The sequence below is a fragment of the Rhinolophus hipposideros genome (assembly GCF_964194185.1).
Source record: "Rhinolophus hipposideros genome assembly, chromosome: 14".
NCBI lineage: Eukaryota > Metazoa > Chordata > Mammalia > Chiroptera > Rhinolophidae > Rhinolophus > Rhinolophus hipposideros.
In genome coordinates this window covers 37382100-37407575 of record NC_138060.1, presented here as the reverse complement: position 1 = coordinate 37407575, position 25476 = coordinate 37382100, and the positions used below count along the sequence as shown (strand labels likewise).

Sequence of the window (25476 nt, the reverse complement as noted above, 5' to 3'; positions counted from 1 at the left end):
CGCCTGAGGGGAAGGGGTGGCCCAGGTGGGTTTCCCTCCTCAGGGGCCACGGGCAGGCTCTCCCCTGGGCGGGGGCGGGGGTGGGCACTAAGGACTGGACAATCTGCAAGCAGGGCACGGTTTGCCTTCTCTAGGAACAGGCCTTTTTAAGTTCTGTATGAACACAGCTCATTCGTCTCACACTTCTGTGAGGAAAACCACAGACAGGCACAGCTGCGCCTACATGAGAAACCACATGGACCAAGCCACTTCCGCTATGTCTGACTCAACCAAAAATACATTTGATTTCCTGCCTCGATGTTATAGTCAAGATTGCCACTTGCTTCCTGAATTTCAGGATCACAGTTGACAAAAAGCATATCACAACCATTAGTCATAGGTGTACTCTTTTTCCCCCTGAAAATTATTTATTTTACTCATTTTCCCGTCCTCCGCGTTGTCCTGCCGTCTGGCAGCAACTTCTTTTTACTGTAAAAATATTTTGTTTCACCACCATTTTTCAGTCCTCCCCCACCCCCCCCCACCCCATTTCTACTTCATGAGCAGTTAGTTCTAAATTGTCAGTAGAAAGTAACTGAACACCTTCTAGGTGTTCTGCTCAGGACAGAATGTGCATCCAGCAGGCGCTTCATAAATGTTTACTGGGTGAAGGAGTTCCACCAAGGTCTGTACTTAGGACTAGCTTTCCTGTCTCTTCCTCAGGCTGATTTGAATCATCTTGGCACGAAGCAACAGTATGCATTTTTAAGATAATTTCTGTTTCCCTGGGGCTTGGGGCAGGGACACTCCGTGGGCGGTGGACAGCCACATCCGGAGCCCACGCTGCCTGCCAGCTCACTGCCCCTGGCAGGGTCTGCCCCGGGGAGGGCAGGCAAGCTCTGTCATTTGGTGGGAGAGGTCCTACTCCGGCTCCAGGGGGACTTCCCAGGGCTTCCTCAGGAATCTGAGTTGTTCCTGCTTATTCCCTAACGACGTGATTCATTCCAGGGCTTTGTGGGTGAACCGTGAGTCAGCAAGGGCCTTTGCTTCTTTCCCACATGGAGTACTCAGTACACATTCCACCAATGAGAGAACTGGGCCACATCAAGGTTTAAATAAATTGTCCAAAGTCTATGTAATGAAGAGCAAACCATGAGGCCGAGGGGGTAAACCTGGTCAGTCTGATTCCAGCATCTATGCTCTTTATGTTCCTGCCTAAAAGCCAGAAAAAGGCCTGGACACTGCAGGGGGATGGGGAAGAAATTTCATTTTTCACTTTATAGAATTGTGTATGTGCACATACTGTTTTTAAAAACCTAATTTTAAAAGGGGATAAAAGTAAAAAGCCCCAACATTGAAGAGTCAAACCACAGGTGGCTAATGATCAACCCTCTAACCATGCTCTATTTTTCACTTTAAAAATGATCGGAAACAGTTACTAGGCATAGTCAAAATGACTTTGAAATGTCGGATACAAATAATTCACAAATCAGTGGCCTAACCATGTCTTCACCTACTGACTATGATGATTTTGCATCTGGAACTAATATGGTGGGAGGTCCTTGCTCTGTACCTGGTAGTAGGCTGTCCAAAAACACCTGTTGAGTGATTAAATGAATGACGAAAGCAGGCCAACCTCTACAGTAGTTCTTGCAACATCTCTTCAAGATGTGTGGTGCCTCTCTCTGCAGGGAAGGCCCTCCTGGGGCTGGGAAGCGAATCTACCAGTACCATTCCATCCCTCACAGTTGGGAAACTGTAAAGCTCTTGCCCGAAGCTGGTGTGATTTATTAAGTTCCCTGGAAACCCTGGATGAGACACGTGGTGCAGAAAGAATCCTGTGACTCATATCTTCCCACTGCTGCCCCTCTCTTCAGCACTTTCTTCTAGTGCCTGTCTCTCTGGGGCACTGCACTCTTTCTTTCCAGTTATTCTGAGTCCTGCCCGACACATTCCGTTTACTGACAGAAAGGCAGATGTGAGGGAAATGTCCCTTCTATTTTTAAAAGCTGTTTGAAGATCCACATTTCTGGTATTGCTGGTGGCTCTGCTGTCACCATTTCATCTGGACAGAATTCTGGTCAACTAGAATGGAAAAGGGCCCCTGGCAGCCACTTCTCATGCAGCTTTTGCTTTGACAGTTTGTTTCTTCCCTTAGAAAATGTTTGAGGCTTGTGAAATACCTGTATGTCTTGGGTGTCACTGATCAACAAGAACAAGGAAAAAAAAACACACACACACACACCACTGCTTTGTGGATGGATAAAACATTTATTTTTGTTTTAGCTCTTAAAACCAATTGTGTAATGAGAGATTTGCTGAGGAAGATGTGGCCTGAAAAAGACAAACGTGAGTAGAAAATACTAGCCAATGTCTCAGTAATTTGAATTTAAGAGGATGAGACCCTGGGGATCTGCCTCCCCTACTTCCTCCCACAGCCCCCAGGGTGGTCCCAGTGCTTCTGAGCTGTGGCCTGTGCCAGTGCAGGGCTGTCCACATAGCGGCCAGAGCCCACCCCACACTTTCCTCAGTCCCTCTCATACAACCGCCCATAGAGGGCCGCCGTCACCAGGCCAGAGGACAATCTGCTCTTTCTCAGGAAATAGTGGTCATTCTCCCAGCCGAGCTGGTCAGGGGTTTCCAGGGTCATCCCTGAGGTCAGAATCATAGGAAAGATATAGGATGTACTGAAGTTCCCCCAAAGGTGAAACTCAAAAACCCCTGTGGCCTCTGTGACCTCCTGTCCACAGGTGTCAAAGCCAAGACCACCGCACTTGACCAGGGCGCAAACTTGAACATAGTAAGTGCCGTGCACGGTGTGAAGGCCATCAAAGACCCCCAGGGCATACAGCTCTTTGGACAAAGTGGGCCTCTGGTAAAGTAAAGAACAGCAGAGGCTATTCGCACAGACTCGGAGATAGCCTTCCTTTTCCCACACCGGGACCAGTGTGAAATTGTCATACATCATCTCAGAGTAAAATGTGGGAGCAGCATTCATGTTCCATTTGGTGGCTTCATCACAATGGACTTCCTGAGAATCCTTCTCGCAGTATGGATCACCTGCTAAGATTTTTAAAAATTTACCATGGGATGGGTCCATTTTATCTGTGGCATTCTCTGTGCCAACGAGACCCTGTGGATTTTTGGCTACCTCAGCAATTATAAGGTGACCTGTGAGGTTTTCCATGTCATGGTGCCAAACGGACTTCAGAGGGGTGTGTATACCACTTCCTGTCATCCCCAGAGATGGGTGGTGGATGTTAGCAGCCAGTAAGTTGACACCAAAGGCTATGGCGAAAGCACTCTGAATCTGAATAGCAGCCAAGAGCGGGAGCTGGTTCATCCAGGCAGCCGGAAACACAATATGCTTCACCTCAGAGTCTCCGAGGAGTCTGATGGCAGGGTCAAAGAATAATATATCAAAGCAAGTGAAGACGCCAAACTTGCCAGCAAAAGGGGTTTCGAAGATGGTGTGATCCACTTGGAGAGAAGTATCAAAAGCTGCCTCAAAGTAGAGGTTGGATTTGCGGTAGGAGTCCACTAAGGTTCCATTATTACTGAACACGACATTTGTGTTAAACTGGTATCTTCCATCACGTGGGCACCCTCGGTCTCCGCCATGACAAGGCTGCTTTGTCCCGAGATTGGCCACCAGGAACATATCTCCTTTGATAGCCATACAACTCAGGCGCTGGAGGATCTAGAGGAGGAAAAAAAGGTATAAATAAATGGAATTTTAAAATCCTGCCTTTTGCCCCATAATTTAAAAATAGAAAAGTCCCTGTATTGTGTCCATAATATGTAAACAGCTATCATAAATCACTACAAAAAGCAACCACTACTGAAAATGTGCAAAGGATATGAACAGGTGATTCCTAGAAGGGCAAATACAAATGGCCAACAAACATCTGAGAAGATGTGCAACCTTGTTAGCCACAAGGAAATGCAAATCCAAATAACAGCGAGATATTTTTCACCTTCATAAGACTGGCAAAAATTCAAAAGATTATTCCCTTACATTGACCCAAGGGTGGGAAAACAAGCACTCATACACTATTACGGGGGATGTAAAGTAAAATCAAAATCTTTTTTTTTTTAAGGAGGGCATAGCTCAGTGGCCCATGTGGGGATCGAACCAGCAACCTTGGTGCTACCAGCACCTCACTTGGACCAACCAAGCTCACCGGCCACCCCTCAAAATCTTTTAAAGGGGAAATTTGGCAGTTTAAAATAACTTAAAATGTGCATATCCTCTGCTGAGAAATTTCATTTCTAGGAATCTTATTTTACAGAAAAACTTAGACATGTTTATAATAATATATGTACAAGTATAGTCATTGAAACATTGCTTATAATAGCAAGAGTTTAAAAAATAACCATACAGTTAAAAAAAGCGGCTGTCAATAATTATAAAATGCATAAAAAAATACAGTTGGATGCACATCAAATTGTTGATGGCAGTTTTTCTAGGAAGGGAAGAATAAGAGATGGAGTGCATTGAAGGTGGGCTTTCATTTTTTTACTTCTGTTTGTTTAATAAGCATATATTCATGCATTTCTTGTGTAATTAATAAAGAGAATAACCCATACATGAGTAAATGCTTCGTAGTACCAGACATTCTGTAACTGCATGAATGTATGGCACATGGAATTCGGGGAGTTTGGGTTTCATTTTCAGGATCCTAGGGTTCCCTTTCAGCCTCATTTATCATGTCTTGGCTTCTGGCCCCCGGCTTGGTTCATCTCCGCATGCCTTCACCTACTGAGGAAGAAGGCTGAGACCCTCACATACCTCTGTGTCATTGAATCGGTGAGGCTCCAGGCATGGGTTCCACCTGACCAACTGGGGAGATGGCATGAAGTCCAAAAATGGGTAAATGGATGTTCTTGTAAAGTTGAATCCATGAATGCCATCTTCTGGAAACACTATAATCTGTACACCCTGTTAAGTCAAAAACATCAAATTATAGTATGTTATCAGATAATGGGAAGCATCACTTCCTTCATTTACTCATCCTTTCATTCATCTTCTGACAGCCATCAAGCAATGGCTATGTACCAGGAACCAGAGATAAAAAGATGGTGGCTGAACTTTCAGCAGGGATCTTAGTCTTGGGGAAGCCATCCCATTTGGCCTAATTCTGAGGGAACAAAGTCCTCTAGAAACAACCATTAACTGTACCTGGGGCATGTCTAAGGAAGGAGGGTTGAAAGGAACAGGACTATGCCAAGCAAACGGGTCTGGAGTTCTTGGGGGTGCAATGGGAGATGGGAACAGCTATCAAAGGCCTTGAATCTTGGGCTCATTAACCTTCATTGCACTTCTAAATCAGATGGGTAATTTCTGTAAAAACATCCCTTGTTTAGGGTCTAGGAGTGATGCCGGGGCCCACACCCAAAAAGTCTGCTTCAATTGATTGTGAGTGGGGTCCTGGCAACGGTGTTTGTTTAAAGGTCTGCATGTGATTCCAATGTGTATCCAAGGATGGGAGCCACTGAGCTCGTGGCTAAAAGTCAAGTGTATTGATTTCAGCATAGAAACATGGACTTGCTCTAACTTGCAATTCTCCAACTGGGAATTAGGAGGCTCCCTTTACCTGTGGCTTCCTGAACACACTAATGGCCTTTTCCCACAGCCGGAGACCCCTGGGCTCCATGTGATGTCTGCAGCAACCTAGGAAAATCCAAATAAACAGGGCAGCCCTCAGCTCTCAGCAGCAGGGCCTCATGCTTCTGCTATTCTCCACCTACAAGGTTTCAAATGTCAAGCCTGAAACATTGCCCCAAAGTGAAAGGGCAGGAAGAATGCAGAGAAGACATGAATAATCAAAAATAACAGGCACTTGGGGTCACTTATTTCTGGAATGCAGTGAAAACTCTATATATTTTTTTGTGTGTGGTTATAAAAGTTTCAAAAGTTTACCTGTGGAAAAATTGGACAAAAATATAAAGAATTCACATGATCACATGAAGATACTTTTTGTCAATATCTTGGCTATCTTCATTTTCTCTCTCTGCCTCTCTCAGTATTTATGTATATGATTGAGATAATATATAGTTTTTCCATCCTCACTTTTGCACTATGTAGAACATCAAGACTATAAATATACCTTCAAAAATATCATTTGTAATTGCCACATTATGTTTAAGAGAACACCACAGTTTACTGATTATTATTGGGCATTTGAATTGTTTCCAATTTTTTGTAAGCAAAAGAAAACTGTGGTGACCATCTGCACACAGCTGCTCAAAACACTTAGTGAATGAGTATTGTACACAAATCTTTGATTGGATCTCTGCTTATTTCTTTAGAATAAGTCTTACAAGTGAAAACACTAGTCAAGGGTATGAAAAGTTATACGTTCTTAACATATACTGCCAATTAGCTTTCCAGAAAGATTGTACCAATGTACACTCCCTCCAGTGTAGTATGAGACTGGTCATCTAATTGCATTGTAAAGAAAAAAAACATCGCAAACTTGGAAACAGCTAGATGAAGAATGTATGCCTTTGTAGGATACACTAGGGTACTGATTAACCTCGCTCAAGGATCATTTATCTAGTGACTGTACCACTGTTTGATTTTGTTATTTAATAAAACATTATGCTAAAGATTATCATTTCATTGCCTTGCAGGATATGAGCCAGTTTGTATCTCCTAGCAAATTCACTTCAACATTCATTTGACTGGTACACAGAACTCTCTTTTGAATCAACTTTACCATCTTATTGGTTCCTTCATTGATTAATGAGTTAAATCAAAGCTCTGACACATGTTCATTTTATGTTTGTGTGAGCCATGTTTTTAACTTTTTGAAAATTACACTTAGACAAATATTTTCCTGTATTAAAAAAAAAGAACTTTGAGAGCACTGAATAGTTTTTTTTTTAAGGACAATGACATTTAAGTTATGTATACATACCAGATTAATATTAAAATTGAATTGCATTTACAGAATACATATCTGCCAGGAGTGAGGAGAGGAACCAAACCTGAGCAGGGGCAGAACATGGGTCTGATGTGATTACCAATCCATTCTAGGAGAGTTCTAGAAAGTAAGCAGCATTCCTGGAAAATGGCTTGAGCAATTTTCTGATAGACCTCCATGAGATCAAGAATTCCGGAGGCATTAACGTTGCCCACTGAGGTGACTGACTAGACTAATATCTTTAAGCTGGATTCCTTTTCTTCCCTATAAATGCCTCTACCAAGAAAAAAATATTTCAATTGACTTGTTCAGGAACCTTTACCTTTATCAAAAGTTTGATATAAAACTCTGACATATGCTTGGTATCAATTTGTCTTAGAAGTTACTTTAATACACATAATCACCTAGGGGAGCCAAGATATCTATAAACACTAAAATGATCAGATCAACAACTTCCTCTCTGCTTCTGGACCACAAAGAGAGAAGGAATGATGTCTTTCAGATAGCACAGGTTTGACAAAAACATGTTATATGTTTCATTTGGGGGCAGGTTATTAAAATGCAGGGGGACGCTACAGTCAGTCTCTGGGTTTCAGGATGGCAGTTGCCAAACGTCTTAAAATGGTCTTGTGGCAGGATGGAGAGTTAGAGGTGGGTGACACTTTGTGGCATGCGAGTAAGCGCCTGTGTGCAGAGAATGCACATCAGGAGGTCTGAGGCCACAGTGTGGGGTCTGTTTCCTCGTAGACATCAGTGACGTGTCTATCAAATGTGTGAATGACAAGAAAGTAACTGAAATGCTGGATATCAGGAAAGATCCCCAAATAGCCCAGCAGGCTGGGATGATGAAATTTAAGAGCATGAATGTGAAGTCGTGCTCTCGATTTAAATAAATCAACTTTATAAGTACAGGATGGAAATGGCAGCTTGTGTCTGTGTGTGTAAAGAAAGCTCAGGAGTTTTAGTTGGGAGCAAGCGCCTTACGAATTCACAGTGACATGTGACTGCCCAACGTTTTCTAGAATGAGAATGGTGATAGATCTCCTTCACCCGGCTCTCGTCAGGCAGAATTAGGAGAACGACGCAGAGCTGTGGGCAGGGAGATAACCAAGGAAATCGTTGTGGAAGGTCTGACAACCTCACCTCTCAAAGAACTGTGGGTGGGAGTAGGGATATGCAGCCTGGGCCAGAGATGCAAGGAGGGCCATGAAGCCCTCAAACCTGACGGTGGCATGCTGTGGGAAGGGACTCGGTCTGCTCTGTTTAGCTCAGACGACAGAACAATGGGTGGCAGGTACAGGGAGGCCGACTGTTGCTCATTGAAAGGAAGACCTTTCCAGAAGTTCCCACTGTCCTCAACTGGAAGCAGTGGACCTGTGAGACAGGGGTTCTGGGTCACTGAAGGTGTTCAAGGAGAAACTGGATGGCAGGTTGGGAACAAAAGAGAGAGTGTCACTCATCAGAAGAGATCGGACCAGGTCTTTAAGCTCCCTTCCAACATTAGGGGTGTGTGTGTGTGTGTGTGTGTGTGTGTGCAGGCACACATGCGTACGCACATTATAGGCTAGAATTTTTAAACGTAGCCATAGATAGTGGCAGTCCAGGCAATCCCAATACCCCAATCAGAGACAGGGACAGCACCTGATGGCATGACTGGTTCTGTCCTCTAAACTCGCAGACACAGGAAGGTTTTCCTCACATGGAGTTTACCTCCCGTTGAGGCTGAGCAGGGCCTCCTCAAACAGCTGGGCTTGGTCACCCCACCACCAGGGTTAAAACCCAAACTTCCCTTTGGTTATGAGTTTCCCAACAGGGCATTTTCTTACAGTAACATCTGGCACTGACATTTCCCTCTCTGCCCCACCCTTCCTGGCAGGAGTGGGAAACGTGGGCCAAAAGCAGGAAACCTTCACAAAGGCTGGCACCGACCTCCCTTTGTTCCTTTGGGCTCAGTGCTGTCTGGATCGAGTTCTCAAGACTGTTCAATCCTGGCGCTGAGACTAGAAATGAACCCCAAATAATCTGAAGGCAGCAAATGGCAGTTCTGTGGATGCTTGCTATTTCAGTTCACCTTGGAAACCCTCAGAGTATAAGAGAGGCCATCATGCCTGATGGTTTTCAGATTTTTCTGCCTATCAGAATCTACTGGGGAGCATTAAAAATCCCAATGCCCAGCCCATGCCCCATCCGGCTCTGCAGGTGTGGAACCCAGGCACTCACATTTGTTTACAATTGGCCAAGCAATTCCTCCCCACAGCCACATTCGAGAACCAGGGATCTAGCCACAGCTTCTCAGACTTGAGGTGAAAAGCATCATCTGAGGATCTTGCTAACATGTAAATTCTGACTCAGCAATCTGGGTGGGGCCCCAACTCTGCATCTCTCACAAGCTCCGAAGCACTGCTGATGCTGCTGGTCCATGGACCACTCTCTGAGTGGCAAGATTCTCGCCCACTGACTACTTCAACTCAGCTTCACCTGCTGGACCAATTTGCCAGAGGGGCTGCTGGAACCCCCAACTGAGGGCTAAAGAACAGTTTGCCCTGTTCTGAGAACCCAGCTGAGGCTCTAACCCAGGAGCACGTCTTGCCTTTTGGGCTGCAGTCATCACTTGTTGTTCATAGATGTCAAGGTTCTGATTCATCAGCTCCAAAGCCTGCGTGCGGCTGGTGAGAGCCAGAGGGTTCGGACTCAAGATCGACCGGTGTTCATACACGGCGGCCATGTAATAGTCAGTCTCGTGATCTTCGGCCACGCAGTGCTCCGTGGCGTGGACTCCCAGCGCCACCATGTAAAAGCCGCAAAGGAGAAAAGCCAGCCGACTGCTGGCTCCAGACATAATGCAGACCATAAATCTGGAATGTAATGAGGCCAGGGGAAAACAGCTGAATAAAGAATCCTGCCAAGAATTTAACTTTTGCAACTGTGATTTATTAATCCCAGCAATTAAACTCACCCGCCATGATACTGCCGCTCAAAGAGTTTGTTTCATGTTTCTAATAAAAGGGTATGTGTTTCTCTCCAAACGCATAGCAAGCTCCGTTTAAAATGGCTCACTGTGTTAATCGTCTGGTTTTAGAACATTTCCAAAACAGATGCAGTGTTTGTGTCACTACTCACTTCTCTAGCTGTACACTTACGTGTTAGGCAATAATAATCATGCCGATTCTTTTACCTAATTCTGTGACATAGTCCACATACAACCACCTGCCTTCTACACACACGCACACACATACTACAGGTCAACTATCTATAGGAGCTATGATTGCCATGATTCTAATAGTACAGCTTGGCTTTCCTAGCCGTAAAACCCTGGTGGTTTAAAATTCTCCGTGCATTTCTTTGGTTAGTAATGAATATAAAGAGTAAGGCTCCCTTTACGCAGCACAGCCTTCTTTGTTTGGTGCAGAGAAGCTGCTGACTTCTACCTAAATGCCAACATCACACTCTGTGAGGGACACGTAAAGGAAGTCCCCCAACCAAAGCCTGACTTTTTTTTCCCTCCTTGAACTTCACAATTGCCCTTGCCCATCATCTCTTTCTCAAGCTCTGTCTCTGTGCCTCCAAAACTCTTACTCGAAAGCTTACTCATTTGGAAAGAAAATCCTTTTGCGGTGCTGAAATTCAATTACCTAGAAATAAACTAGAAATAAAAAGAATTTTCTAGAAAGTAAACTCAGCTCTGTAGCTCCTCCCATAAGAGATTAGAAGTAAATTAAGTCACTTACAATGACACTTCCTTGTGCCTTTCTCCCCCAAGAAAAGGAGTTTTTATTTCTAGTCCTTTTGTGTTACTAGGTGCTTTAGAGTGAATAATCCAATTCTACCTTGAAAACCAGCCTGGCCTCCCAGCGGAAGCCGCTCCTCTGGCCCACAGATTTACCAGGTGGTGTGCCAAGGTGGGGCCGTGTGGAGATGTGCCGGTGCCAACCAACTGCCCAGATTAAACATCAAGAGAACAAAGACAAATCGAGGAATCATATTGCCTCTCTGTAAAAAGAAAAGGACACCCTGCCCATGTCTGACTCATAACTCCTGTGTTCGCATTTCAAAACTAAACCATCTAGGCTGCAATTTTTTTTTCCCCCTCCAGGCTGCAAATTTTTTTTCCTCTCAAGAGTTCCAGAAACAAAAGTAATCATAATTATTTTCAGCAACAGAACAAGGACTAGGGATGTTCCGTCAGAATCCTCCGAAAATCAAATACTTTTCAGAATAAGTGGTGTTCTGCTCCCCCCCCAAACCTGCCCCCTCTCAAACTCTTACTTCTTTCTCCCGGGAATAAATGTACAATCCAAACACCAAACCTCAGTACTTGTTGCCATTCCTCTTGGGTATACACTGCCAACAATGTTTTAGGATGAGAATAAGGGGCCTTTCAGTGAGCAGTCATGAGTTTTTGAGTTGAAACAAAAGTATAATTGATAAGCTTTTATAATCAGAATTTTGGCTCTGAAGACCAGCAAGGAAGACTTAAAAGTCTCAAAATCTATGTTCCATTCCATCTCTTCTTTCATAATGATGATAATGGGGAGTGGTTTTGGGGGAGAGATTTTTCAAAGTCACAGTCACAATGCTAATATAGTTGAGAATAAGGCTATGGCCTCACTAATAGGTGGGGAAACTGAGGCTGGGGAGGAAGGAGGAGAGGCATGTGAGCCTGTGCCTGGTGGAGGCAAGTCAGGAGTCCCTGGGGCCACGAGTGGCCTTCACGACATCCCCCTTTCTCAACTAAGAGCTGTAAACCACCAATTTGGGGACACAGAACATTTGTTTAGAAGTTTCAGGGATTTGCAATCTAGCAAAACAAGGAAACATGGAACCAGCAAGTTATCACATTTCTTTCTATTTTGAGAAAATAAAATTTAGATTATTTACAAAAGGAACCTAGTAGGAGAGCTGTAGGTGGCAATCCTTTGTGTGTGAACAAAGGTAGGTTGATAATAAGAGGTTATGCAGATTCAACCAGGTATTCCTGCTAGAAAGAAGCAAGCTTAATGAGGTAGGAGAGAATGAGTAATTATAATAAAAAAAGGAACAACAGTTCTCCTTTCCCCAGGAGTGGTGAAATAGCAGCCATCTTAACCACGTTTGCAAGTGCCGGTTTTCCCTCTTTATTTGGCTCCACACAACGGTCTCAGAAAAAAACAAACAAGGTCAGAGCAGGGACTCTGAAGGGCACGGCAGGCAGGAGAGGAGGGTGGTTTTAAAGGGGGCAGGATTGGAAGGGCTGAGACATCACCCAGATAGTTTTCAGCGGTTACCACATGCGGGCTCATGATAGCATGCACAGGCGGGCTGGAGCTGTGGGGGCTCCCTGGAAACAAGGGGGCTCTGGAAAGTCATGAGGTTCTTGGAATCCAGCAATTGATTCATCTTCAGAGCTGGCCAGGACCTAGACTACAAACAAAACAGTGACTAGAGAGAGGTGTGTGCCCAGTCTGAAAAGGTAGTTACGCCCTCCTCTTGCATTGGAGGGCATTTGATAGATGAGACAAACCTGCAGGAAGGGCCTGGAATGAATGCACCATTGAGGTGACAATGTGCCTCCACACCCTGCTTCTTACACTCTGCTCACCACAGCCCTCTGAGATGGGGGCATGAGCTCGTGAAGCACCCTGAATCCCACCATCCGGGAACAGCAGAGGCAGGAGGGCTCACTTCAGGCATCCATGGGACACGAACTGTGCGCCAGACGCAGGAGTAGGTGTCAGGGATACAGCACGGAATAAGCCCAGCCCTTCCTCGTGGAGTGCCCACTCTAGGTGTGTGAATAAACCAGCCACAATCAAATAAATACCTAGTATGTCAGATGGTGATAAGTGCAGAGGAGAAATAAAGACAGGGAAGGAAGAGGGAGGCCTGGTCTGGGTGGGGGACAATTTTAAGTGGTATGGGCAGGGAAGGCCTCAATGAGAAGGTGGTGTTTGAGGGAGGAGGTCATGTGGATGCCCGGGGGAAGTGTTCCAGGCAGAGGGGCTCTGTCCACCCATGTGGAAGGATGCCAGGTAGGTTCATGAGACAGCAAGGAGAAGAGTTGGCTGGAACCCAGGGACCCAGGGCTCAGAGTGACCCCTCACTGGCCTCCACACATCTCCCTGCAGTTGCCCCTGTCCTCTTCCATTCTCATCTCATTAGAGCAGCCCACGAGAACCAGTTAAAGCCGGAGTCCATCATGCATGACACTCCTCTACTCAAAATCTTCCAGAGACTCCTCACTGCCTGCAGAATAAACACCAAAAAGACCTTACAGTATGTCACTAGGCAGGAAGACATGCAGAAGACAGGAAATCATGGATGGGGTGGGGAGAGAATTGCTGGAGTGATATCTTTAGCCAGCATCCTGATGGTTTAACTGCCCTACACAAGCCCCTGCTTCTCGTTTCATAATGCAAAATGTTCCCCCGATACTAATCCTGATCAGGAAGGTTCCTGTGGTATATGAGGAAAAGAAATCAGTCTAAATGACATGGAAATCTATTTTGTGGAAATTTGGCAACATGTCAATCACTAGATATTTTTACACACAAGGAACTTTTTTTCTCCACCTTTTTAAATGATTCATCTTGATAATTATTAATAGCTGTGTTTCCTTCCTAGCCCTGCTATTACAATAGTGTCTTTTGCAATAAAATGAAAGGATTATTATTAAGATATTCTTAATAAGATAATTTCAGAGGCAGGTATATACATTTTAAAATTTATATATAGACCTATTGATCTTGTTACCAAAAGAACTTGTCACTCTTTACATGTCAGGAAGAATAACAGTCCCATGACTGGGAAAGGAGTAGGAAGAATCAGCAGAGGAAATGTCACATCCTCTGGAACAAAGCCTGAGAGACCTGATAAATCATTAGGACTCAGAAGAGCACACGTCTCTAAGTACATGTGACAGAATGCCAAGAAAAACACTTGTAAACTTCTAAGTATTTTTTTAAATTGAAGTTTATTGGGGTCCAAATATTTTTAAACCTATTCTCATGAATTTTGTGATTTCCATATCTAAATCCTTTTACGTGAGGAGAAATAATGTCCACATCCATCGAATTTACATAATCTCAATTTAAAGAAATCCCAAGAGACCTTTTAGAAAGGTCCTAGAAAGCCTCTTGTTTTCTGCTTCTTTCCTGATGGGGCTAGAAGTTCGCTCGTTAGCTTGTCCATGATTGGCCTCTGGAACAAGAAGCCCAGCAATGATTTTAGCTTGAACAGCTTCATGCAAACCCATGCCCACCAAGACTTTTGATGTCTCAGTGGGAACAGTCAAGTGTAAACACTTGTGAGTGGAACGGGTGATGACGTCAAAATTCAAGGCTGAACTTACAAGGAATAGTGAATAAGCGACCAAGTCCTCCTAGTTGAACTGGGAAGTTATGACTTCACCTTTTAAAAAATTCCAGCTATTTATCTTCAAAAGAGAGAGAGAGAGAGTGACATATGGAAGTGTAACTCTGGGCCAGGTCTTTGCTTAGGGCCTCTTTCTGCCCTGTTGACCAATTTATCTTAGAGCACTCAGTGAGCAATCAAGGGATCCTGACACTTGAACTTACATATAAGTTATCTTCCTTTTCCTCAAACAAGATACTATCTTCATAATTTAAGTCAAATAAAACTTCTCCTGAAATGCCCAGGTGTTTAACGTAGTAAGGCCGCTTCATTTTGTGCAGACAGAGAAGAGCCCCGGCTGAGACTGATTCTACAGGTTTGCTACTGCCACCCTGTGGACAAACTGAGTATCATTAACCAAGTACCACAGTAACAGTGCTTCTCACAGCAGTAAGCGGGTGGCTTTTACCCTCCTTTCCTTCTGCTTTTCATTTCTAATACTTCATCTATCTCCTTTACAGTTAAAAAACAAACGAACCAGAAAACATTTGATTTTCCTAGATAGGGGTCTCATAAAAGCTGTTTTTTATTGGCCATGTTCCCAGGACCTATTGCATCTTCTATAGTCACAAGTTTTAAACGTGTTGTGATTTCTTCTCTTACAGTCAGTCGTACACTCCAAAGATTTGACCGGAGTGCAAAGGGATGCAGCCCAACCTCACTGTGACAGACAGCACTACGCATGGGGAAATCTGGCCGAGGTAAGGGATCTATAGGAACAATGTGTTATATTGATGCCACATTACATTTTACCTCTTCCACGGTAACGTGTTCAAGCCATTTTAAAATCCATTATTTCAACTTATCTTCCTGTCACATAAAACAGTGAAAGCAGGTGATGATGAAATGCTATCTTCAGGGTGATGGAAAGATAGGAGTCAGAATACACGTGCTACCTGCCTTTGTCCTCTAGCCCTTGGTTCTTCCAATGTGACCCCAGGCCAGGACCTCAGCATCTCCATCACTTAGGATTTGTTGGAAAATGCGTATTCTCAGGCCCTACCCCAGAACTACTGAATCAAAACTTCTGGAAATGGGGGTGCAGGGATCTGTGTGTTCAAGCCCTCCAGGTGTCTCAGTGTCGTGCCCGTATTTGGGAATCCCCTGCTCTGGTCTGACCACCGGGATTTTCCTTCGGAGTACTACTTCGAATTTCTGTTTAATTCTGCTGCAGCTGCACTGAAGACTCCACAGTGGCCTTTGAAGGTTTGACTAATAAATTACCCCAGTTCTTCAACATGTGCTAGGAGGGCTGGACCAGGAGCCAGGAGGCCTGCTTTCTAGTCTATTCTCACCACTAACTAGTCCTGGAGCCAAAAGAAAGAAAGACATGAGTTCAAACCATCACCTTTATTTCCCAGGTACCTCTCCAATTGGGCTGACAGAATGTGGCCGATTTCAAAGTGTTTCTACCATATTTAGTCACTTTAAGCAGCAAAGTATTTAAACACTAAAACTGATGGGGGGAAAACCTCCCCAAAACAATTTGATGGAGGTCAGTTAAAGGATTCAGGGCTTATCTTTGCCTTGAGAGGAGCATCACTGTAGAACCAGGTTGTTACTGGTTTTCATTTGTTTAAATAAAGTTCCTGATTTTAAATGAATAGGAAAGGAGTAGTTGATAGATTTCTATTAGACACTTTCCCTCCTGCTGTCTTTGAAGAATCAAGCCACAAGGGGGAATTCTACAGCTGCAAGGAAATTATTCGTCCAACAAGCAATTGAGCTTGGGATAGGACTCTGCCTCAGAGAAGACTGGGGACCCAGCTGACATTGTCACTGTAGACTTGTCAGGGCCTGAGCAAAGGACCCAGTCAAGCTATGCTCAGACTCCTGACCCACATAAACTGGGACATAATAAATGGTCCTTATTTTAAGCTATTACATGTGTGGTAAGGTTAATTTGTTATACAGCAACAGATAATTCAGGAAGAATATTTAAAGATGGAACTGAAGAAAACACTCCAGAAATAAAAGCAGATTTAAATTTATAAATTGAAAGGACACACCAAAATTCAGGAAAGAAAGGAAGAGAATGTCAACACCAGGACATAGGCTAGTAAAAGTTCTGATATTTAAAGATAAAATAAGAATCCTTTGGGAAGCCCAATAAAAAGATCAAGGGCGGGATGGCCGGTTAGCTCAGCTGGTTAGAGCGTGGTGTTGATAACACCAAGGTTGTTGGTTCGATCCCTGCATGGGCCACTGTGAGCTGTGCCCTCCTTAAAAAAAAAAAAAAAAGGCATAGAGGATAAACTTCTGTCAACCAAGAGGTAAATAGAAATACTATGGCAAAAGAACTTACAATGAGCCTTAAATATAAAGTAAAATGAGTATTATGTTTATATAACACAATGCTAATGTTATAAACTTGAGAACATAGAAGTTATAAAATAGGGATAAGAGTATTGTAGTACACAGGAAAGCAGAAGGAAGGAAATAAAATAAAAATGGAAATTAATGAATTAGAAAATAGAAAAATGATGGAACTAATAAATAAGTCCAAGAGGTTGGTCCTGGGAAGAAAACAAAACACAATTATATAGATAAGTCATCTATGTAGATAAATCTAATTAGGGGAAAAAATGTGCAAAATAGGTAATAATGAGGAAATATCTATGAATACAGAAGTTAAAATAATAAAGAACAATCTCTTCATTCAATTCTATGCTGACAAATTTGAAAACTAAGATAAAATGGATAATTTCCTAGGAAAATGCATTTTAGCAAAACTTACGTCAGATAAAAGAGAAAATTGAACCAAGCTAACAATAACAGAAGAAATAACAAATATTTCCTCCCCTCCTCCACCCTCAAAACAGGCCCAGATAGTTTCCAGAGGGATTCTCACCAACTGTAAAGGAACAGATAATCCCCAAGTTACTTAGTGTTCCAGAACACAGTAAAAGAAGAAAAGTTTTTCTTATGAAGTGACAAAATTCTGATAACAAAACCTGACAAAGGTAGAAGCTCCATGATGTTACCTACCACCCAGGATCCTTCTCTCTTGGTGAAGATAGAAGCAAACTTCTATCTTTAGAGTCACCTTGTGGTTGCAAAAGGACTGCTACGACTCCAATACCATGCCGTGTGGAAGAAGAGTAAGAGGGTACCTGCTGGTTCAGTCAGCTTTCCCCAAAACCCTGCCCACTGACTTCATCTCATCTGCTTTGGGCCACACAAGGACTCAAGACTCCTGCTAGCTACAAGGAAGTCTGGGAAGTAAGCTGCATTGCCATCTTGAATGAAATCAATATTTTGCCAGATAAAACACAGGAGGTCCAGTTAAGTTTGAATTCTGGGTAAACAAGTATGTTGGGACATACTTACACTAAAAAATTAGCCATTGTTTATCTGACATTCAAATTTAACTGGGAATCCTGAGTGTCCTGTTTTGTTTTTTAAAATATGGCAACTCTACCCATGAGTGGCCAAGTAACCATTACCCTCTTATACTTATTACTTCCTTTAGAAAAAAATAAAAGCTTTTCACCCAATGTGCATCCCTAAGCATTATAGTTTAGTCTTCCCAATTGAAAACAATTGATATACCCTTTAACTCTCTTTGAACTTATAGGTCCTTTTCCATTCCTTTTACTTTCTTAAAATCAACCTGCTGAAGTAGCCTGGTCATTTGACTTGCAGATTTACCAACAGAATGGATTTTGCTTTTTTGCACATGCAAAGATTTCCAACTCTTCTTCTTTTCCTTGGTATTTCTTGCAAATTGGCATCCAGATCCAAAGACTGAATCAGACTCAGTTTCCATCACTTTGGCAAGACTATGGGTGGTAGTGTGTTCTTTCATCATGAAGCATATGGCTGGCTCCCTTTTCATGATCATAGTACTTTATGTACTATGCTTATATCTTTATTCCTTGGGGGATGTGAAATGCTGGTATTCCATCATTACATTTTACTTATTAATTCGAATACCTTTTATAAAAAGATTTTATCTACTATTTTGTTATCTAGTGGTACAGTTCATATAGGAAAGGCAGGATAAATGCTAGATTCTCTCTCCCATTCCTTTCAAAATCAGTTCTTAAGATAATAAATTGGTTCTCTATTATTCTCTGAAGGTGATCAATTTTTTAAAAATATCATTATGAACTCATGGATTTAAACATTTTTGGTAGGTTTCTTTCCATTACAATTGTTATCATTACTGAAACTCAAACTATCCCATCCTTGGCCAGCGGTAGTCTCTTCAAGTTGGCTCTTGATTCCTCTTGACAGTGCCCTAGTAGTTTCTGATAGCTTCTTTGTAATCTGACATTAAAAGATGTCCCAGCTTATCTTATACATTTCCTGGCTCAGATCTGGAACTGGCCATTACTACAATAAGCCCTGGGAACAAAACTGATTCTTGGAAAAGACTAATGAAATAAACAAACCTCTATCAAGACTGATTACCGACAAAAGCAATAAACACATATATGAACATAAAGAGAAAATTAAAAGGGAACATACATAGGTCTGATTACAACAGAGATTTTAGAACTGAATATTGGATGTTCTGGAACAAATGTATGCTGAATGGATACGTGGATAAAATGCTTAATTTTCTAGGCAATAAAATTGACCAAAACTAAGTCCAAAAAAGATAGAAAAATGAAGTGGACCAATTACAGAAGAATTAAATTACTAAAGCCTCTCTCTAAAAGCACCAATCCGGGTCTATTTTTCTGGGGAATGCTCCCAAACATTTAAGGGAAACAAACATAGTGTATCTTTTTTTATACATACATATTTTATACAAATTGTTCTAAAACTGTTTTTAAAGATGGTATAACCTTGATATCCAAGCTAGATAAGGAGAATTCAAGAAGGGAAAATAGTAGTTGACTCTCACTCTCAAATACAAATGCAGAAGCCTAAATAAAAATAACAGCAAAAGGAACTAAGTACTAATGTATAAAAAGACAATCAGCATGACCAAGTTGGGTTTATCATAAGAATGATGAATCATTTAATATGAGAAAGTATATCAGCTTAATTCACCACATTATAAGAAAGAGGAGTAATTGCTGCCATTTTAGTAGACATAATTTACCAAACTATTCATTGTCTAAGCCCCATGTATAGTGTAGTTCATTCTTATGCCAGTGATCTACAATGCCGTAGGTCAAGTTTCCACATCATCTGTCTCTGGCCTCCCTGTTCCTCCCTGTTCCTGCACTACCTTCCCAACACTAATCCTATACTACCTTAATTTCTATATTTTTAAAATAAGTCTTTACATTGGTAGGACAAGTCCTTCTACTTTGTTCTTCTGAAACCATCTTGTCTATTGTAATTAGTTTCCTACTGCTGCTATAACAAATTATCACAAACGTAATGACTTAAAACAACATAGATTTGTTATCTTACAGTTCTATAATTCAGAAAACTGAAATAGATCTCACTGGGATCATATCAAAGTGTTGGTTGGACCACATTGTTTTCTGGAGATTTTAGGAGAGAATCTGTGCCTTCTTCCTGCCAGCTTCTAATAGCTTCCTATATTCTTGACTCCATCTTCAAAATGAGCAATACTGGGCTCTTTCTCATGCTGCCATCCCTCGGATTCTTGGTCTTCTGCTTCCCTCTTGCACTCACAAGGACACAAGTGATTACATTGAGCCTACCCAGACAATCTAGGATAATCTCCACATGTCACAGTCAGCTGTTGAGCAACCTGAGTTCCTCTGTGCCCTGTAAACCTAACATACAGGTTCTGGGGATTAGGATGTAAACATCTTTGAGGGGCCATTATTCTGCCTTCTAGATCTATTCTTGGCCTTTTTCTCTTTCATACATATTACAGAATCAGTTTCTCAAGTTCCATGAAATACTCTGAACTTATATATATCTACATCAGTAATGATACAGATATATCTTCATCAGCAGTCAGGGAAATGGAAATGAGAAACCATTTCACATCCTTCAGCTTGGCAAAAAAATTTTCTTTCCACAATTGAAGATGTGGAGAAAGGGGAGCTCTTACAAACAGCTGGTGGGAGTATAAATTGGTACAATAACTTTAGAGACCAATTTGGCAAAATCTAGTAAAACTGATGATGACCCACCTCTAGATACATACACACACACAAAAAATGTGCACAAGGAGACATGCAAGAATGTTCAGAGAAAACTGTTTATAACACTGAAAAGCTAAATCAACCTAACTGTCCATCAGCTGGAAAATGGGGGAATTACAAACACCATATTCAAGGTAGTGTTTACCTCTATGGCATAGTGACCCTTCACTACACAGGGGGTTCCGATGTATTTGAAATGTATTTCTTAAGCTAGGGATTGGGTACATGGGTGTGTATTAATCTTTGTTCCTATTCATGTGTCTGAAAGATGTCATAGATGTTAAGTATACATAAAAAAGTGAATAAAACGATGAATCACAGCTAAACTCCAAAGAGGTTTGATGCAGAATCAAAGGTTTTGATGCAGAAAGAAGTTTAAGGCCTTGAGTTCCTCATTGTGAAGACGTCCCTCACCTGGGGTTACAGCTCAGTCCAACTCCAACCTGGGAGAGATTCTACCCTAGAGCTGATTCTTTGTTTTGCTGACACAGAGAACAGATTAAAAGCAAAACAAAACAATAAGTACAATTTAAAAAGCAAAAAAAAGGGGGATGTAATGAAGGTTAATGGCAAGACAGAAGAAAACAAATGAAAACAGAAAACATTTAAATACTGACACCAGGTTTCATAGGTGATAGCTGCTACCCCGACCCCTAAACCCCAAGAACCACCCCCAAGTGTGGAGTTCTATCATATTAAGAAATACGATATTATGGTTTCTAAGCCATTTGAGATAAGTCTCTTATGTCCTCATAGCATGACATCCAGTTGTCACCATTTTCTAGTGCATTTTACATCCTTATTCATCAGATTGCTGATGTCAAACTACACAAATTTGCTTAAAAAACAAACACACAACCCCCCCCCAAAAGAAAAAAACCCACAATGGATGAAGACAAAGTCAAAACTGGGTAACAACGTTCCTTCAGTTTCTGCGCCTGAAGTGCTCCCTGCTCTGTTTCTCCCTGGCATTAAAATGCCAGAGCAAAGGTAAAGGGCTTGCTGGCCCAAGGCCAAGGGCAGGAGCCCAGCTTTTCTCTAGGCTAGAGGTCACTGGGAAAAACTCCCAGTGCCTGTCCACTGCTAACAGGCATTAAATCGGTCCCTGACGGTTTGATAATAAAGTTGCTTTTCACTGGTTTTGCTTCAAGTCAATGTCTAAGCTTTGGTACTTTGCAGTCCATAAAATAATGAGAAGCAAACAAAATCAATCTAACCTGTTTTATTCAAAGAACCATTTTATTATTTTATTTCCTGTTCTGTTTATGTTGATATATTTCCTACAGCACTTTTCCTGCTGTACCATTTTCAATGTTGGTTTTAATAGTGTTGTACATAGATTTCCTCTTTTGTTATTGTTGCTTGATTTTTGTTTGTGTTTAAGGTAGTCCATCTTAGTTTTCTCTTCTTTGATTCCAGCCATTCTATAAGGCATCACAAAACCCCTAATGCATTTCTTCATTTGATAATAACCACCCACTTCATATTTTGATGAAATGTTTGTGAGATTATTTCTCACTAGGTTAGCTAGTGGTATGCTTTTAAATAATCACAAAGATTTTTAATGTCCTTCTTAGTTTACTGAAATTAAGACGTAATTTTGGGGCCTAATGTTACCTGCTACCTATAAGAGCTGCATTTTAAATCATTAGAGAGTATATTTTCTCCAATATTTGCAACTGTTATTACTAAATTACCTGGTTGCCTAGATATTCTCTTCACCAAGATGTAAGAAAGCCATCAACTAATTCACAGTCTCAGTTCTAGACCTGCATATAGAAAAATCAGTATGAAAACTTTCTGATGACTGACTCTGCTCTCATTACTTTAGCCTTTTCTTTAAAATAATTAAACCTATTCTTCCTTTGACCTCCTTCCACCAATACATAAACAAAAACAAATCAAATTCCAATAAAATCCCCAACAAAATGAAATTACCCACAAAAGTAATAATGAATGTGGTTAATCCTTAACAAAGTCTGCAAAAAGGGCCTTGGATAAATTACGAAAGAATCCTGAAATCTTGCAATGACAATTGGATTGAAAGGAGGTGCTCCCAGTACTGGCTAGTCCTGCAGGAGAGGACTTTGCTCACTTCTGCTGAATCATCAGACTCAAGGGAACAGAGGAACATTTCATCCTGGACTGAAAGGTGTAAAGGTGAAAGCAAGTTTAAACAGTTTACTGACTTTTCCCTTTGCTAACGGGCAGAACCCCGTCAGTTGAGCATTTATCCTTTTGCGAAACCAGTTAGTCTGAATTCAGGGAATTTATTCCAATTCATAGTTCAGTTTCACCACGTGTTATACTGAGTGATTCTGTCAGTATTTCTTTTGAGACAGAAGTGAACACAAGTTCCCATGAGCTGACTAACTACCATCTATGGGGTCTGTGCTGCCCATGTCAAACTGATCTTGAACTTGCAAGTCCAAATTAATCAATAGTATTACTCTGGTAACAGGCAATCTTACATTTAATTATTAACTCATGCCTCGAGCATAAGTACAGAGCTGGTGGTTAAATCGGGCTGCAAATCAAAATTAGGTGGCGGCTTTAAAAAAATACAGGTGCCTAACTTGTCCTAAGACACTGACGCAGATGTGGGGTAAGGCCCAAGCAATTGTATTTTTAAAAAGCCTTCCAAGTGACTCTGATACAATAGGGGTAGAGGCTGTCACACAGGTACTGAATATAAACAATACTACCTAACAGAGGGGATGGGGCCCACGCTTCTGTCAAAAGTTCAGAAATACATAAGCATACCCAATGAATCACTGAAGTAGTAATTAGTAAAGGTTTATGGTACACACACCAAAAAGACAGTTTGCAAACAGGAAGAAAAATCAAAACACGGAATGAGGCTCAGGGGTACGCTATAAAGCATATGCAGTAACTGTTTATACTATTAGAATTTTCAGTGGTTACCTTGTATTAACTTTGGGAAACAGTTCAAGTTTTCGTTATGATTTCCAGAGGCATAAGCAAAAAATGATCTAGGTCAGTTAGTCTTGCAAAATCTGCTTAATTAAGCTTTGGTTGTACGACTAAACTAGTTTTGTCTGCTCAGGGAATTTTCAAGGCTACCATTTGTCCATTTGTTTTTGTTCAAACTTTTTTTTTTTTTAAATTGGGTAATATTGGAGAACAACGTGTTTCTCCAGGGCCCATTAGCTCTAAGTCATTGTCCTTCAATCTAGTTGTGGAGGGTACAGCTCAGCTCCAAATCCAGTCGCCTGTTTTCAATTTTAGTTGCAGGGGGCAGAGCCCACCATCCCGTGTAGGAATCGAACCGACAACCTTGTTGTTAAGAGCTCACACTCTAACCAACTGAGCCATCCGGCTGCCCAATGTCCATTTGTTTTTGCCTTTAACACTTCTCAAACAGGGACAGGGAATCTGCACCAAGGACTGTTCAAAGCCACACAAAGAACGTTTTGCATCTTTCTGAAGTGTCAATTTTACTTGCCAGGTACATAGTTTAAAATGTCATTCTTATTTTGAGTGCTGGTTACATGGGTATATACCATTGTCACAACTCATCTAACATTTAGGATATGTACATTTAATTGTATGTTTATTTTACCTAAATAAAAGGATCATTTAATATTAAAATTTGGATACATTCTGGAGTCGGTGGCAAAATCTGCATTCTTTTAGATGAAGTCTGAGACTGTTTCACTCTTCTCTGCTTGGGGTGGGAATTAGGGCTTGAAACGTGGAGAGGAAGATCTTTTGGAAGGGCCCAGGACTATAGTTTGAAAATCTCTGGGTTTACAAATCCTTTCACTTCTGGTGCTTTTCATTCATTTCGCTACCCATGACCCACTCCTGTCTTGTCTCTTTACCTTCCACGTATTCCTGGTCTTTGCTTTAAAACACTTCAAATCCTCAGCTATTTACAGTTCCGCTCTGTAAAATAAAAGCCTCAGAAATCGCCCATTGCAAGCATCGTGTTCACTCAAAAAATGTGTTTTAAAAGGTTATCAGCTGCAGGGCCTGGCTGTCGGTAGGCGATGTACCTAAGAACGACAAAAACCCACATTTTCTCACTTTGGAAAGAGAAGAGTGGAGAGCAACGTGGGGTTTTGGCAAGGGTTAGAGAAACCAAAGGTCACAAGTAACTAGAATCAAGAGGCTCTTCTGATCTCTTGTGGCCCAGGGCTTAACAGTGAATAGCGTACAAGACTGGCAGTCTGCAGCTTGGTCTGGGCCCCATGCTTCTGGGCAAGGTACTTGATCTCTCGCTTGGAAAAGCGAGTGTCCTCATCTATAATGTAAAGGGGACACATCCGATTCTGGATTTAATTCACGTAAATCCGTGTGTTAATATGCTTCACGGATTGCAAGGCCACAAAGTTATAAAAGCATAAGTCAAAACGCGTGTAAGTAACAGCCCAGCACACGGGGAACGCGGATGCACCGCAAGATCCAACGACGACTTCGTCCAACGATAGGCGCCCTCCAGCCCGCCCCGGTCCCAGGAGCCTTTGCAGCGCAGACCCAAAGCCCCTAGAGCAGCGGGGGCGGGGCCAGCGGCGCGCGCCTGCGCCACACCCCCTTCCGCGTCCACCGGCCCTCCTTCCGCCCCGACTACGCGGCCCCGAAAAAGCTCACGATAACAGTCGGTGGTGAGGCCTCCGAAGTTCCGCTTCTTACCTGCGCCGCGCGAGTTGCGGCGTCCTGTCAGCTCCAACGCCCGACACTCGGACTCCGCGCCCGGGGAGGCGCATGCAAGAGGTCACGGTGCTGACTAAAGAGCGTGTTTACATTCTCCTCTCTTCCCCGAGCGCCCACGAAGCTTAGCCCCCTCCCTTCCTGCTCGCTGTTTAACGCGGTGGGTGGCTTCCTCCCTGTCGGAGGCGAGGGGGGCGTCCCGCAGTTGTTGGGCGGCCGTCTTCCAGGCGCCTTTCGGAGGGGGACCCTGCATCGGCTGGCTGCGGAGAGCGAGCGCGTTGCCCTTTCAGGTGGGAGATGGCGGAGAGTAACTCAGCAGAACGCAGCGACGGGGGAGACGGGCAGGTGTCCGGTGCTACCGTCGTCGCCCAGGCCCTGAAAACGCAAGTACGCCCGCGCTGCCCGGCGCGGTGAGGCTCCTA

The 25476-nt window shown here is 42.6% G+C and overlaps 2 protein-coding genes across 7 annotated transcripts in view; one reads left to right on the top strand and one right to left on the bottom strand.

The window, feature by feature from the left end:
* Nucleotides 1-2228: 2228 nt before the first annotated feature.
* On the bottom strand, nucleotides 2229-25439 carry BTD (biotinidase). Of its 4 annotated transcripts, XM_081071305.1 has the most exons (5): nucleotides 25037-25439; nucleotides 24226-24399; nucleotides 9499-9763; nucleotides 4772-4921; nucleotides 2229-3679 (listed from the first exon to the last, which is right to left on the bottom strand). In XM_081071305.1, the coding sequence occupies exons 3-5, from the start codon at nucleotides 9757-9759 to the stop codon at nucleotides 2507-2509; spliced, it is 1584 nt and encodes a 527-aa protein (XP_080927431.1). In that variant the 5' UTR covers nucleotides 9760-9763; nucleotides 24226-24399; nucleotides 25037-25439; the 3' UTR covers nucleotides 2229-2506. The 4 variants fall into 4 exon arrangements, with proteins under 4 accessions (XP_080927431.1, XP_080927430.1, XP_080927433.1 ...); XM_081071304.1 differs by lacking the exon at nucleotides 24226-24399 and having other exon boundaries at nucleotides 25037-25437; XM_081071307.1 differs by lacking the exons at nucleotides 9499-9763; nucleotides 24226-24399 and having other exon boundaries at nucleotides 25037-25431.
* HACL1 (2-hydroxyacyl-CoA lyase 1) overlaps nucleotides 24965-25476 on the top strand; it is a 30763-nt gene continuing 30251 nt past the window's right edge. Inside the window, exons 1-2 of one of the 3 annotated variants that reach the window (XM_081071303.1) lie at nucleotides 24965-25117; nucleotides 25345-25441. In XM_081071303.1, coding sequence (XP_080927429.1) covers nucleotides 25352-25441 — 90 coding nt within the window. In that variant the 5' untranslated portion in view covers nucleotides 24965-25117; nucleotides 25345-25351. Of the gene's footprint in view, nucleotides 25215-25310; nucleotides 25442-25476 lie in introns of those variants that run through there. The other 2 variants (XM_081071301.1, XM_081071302.1) reach the window with 2 other exon arrangements.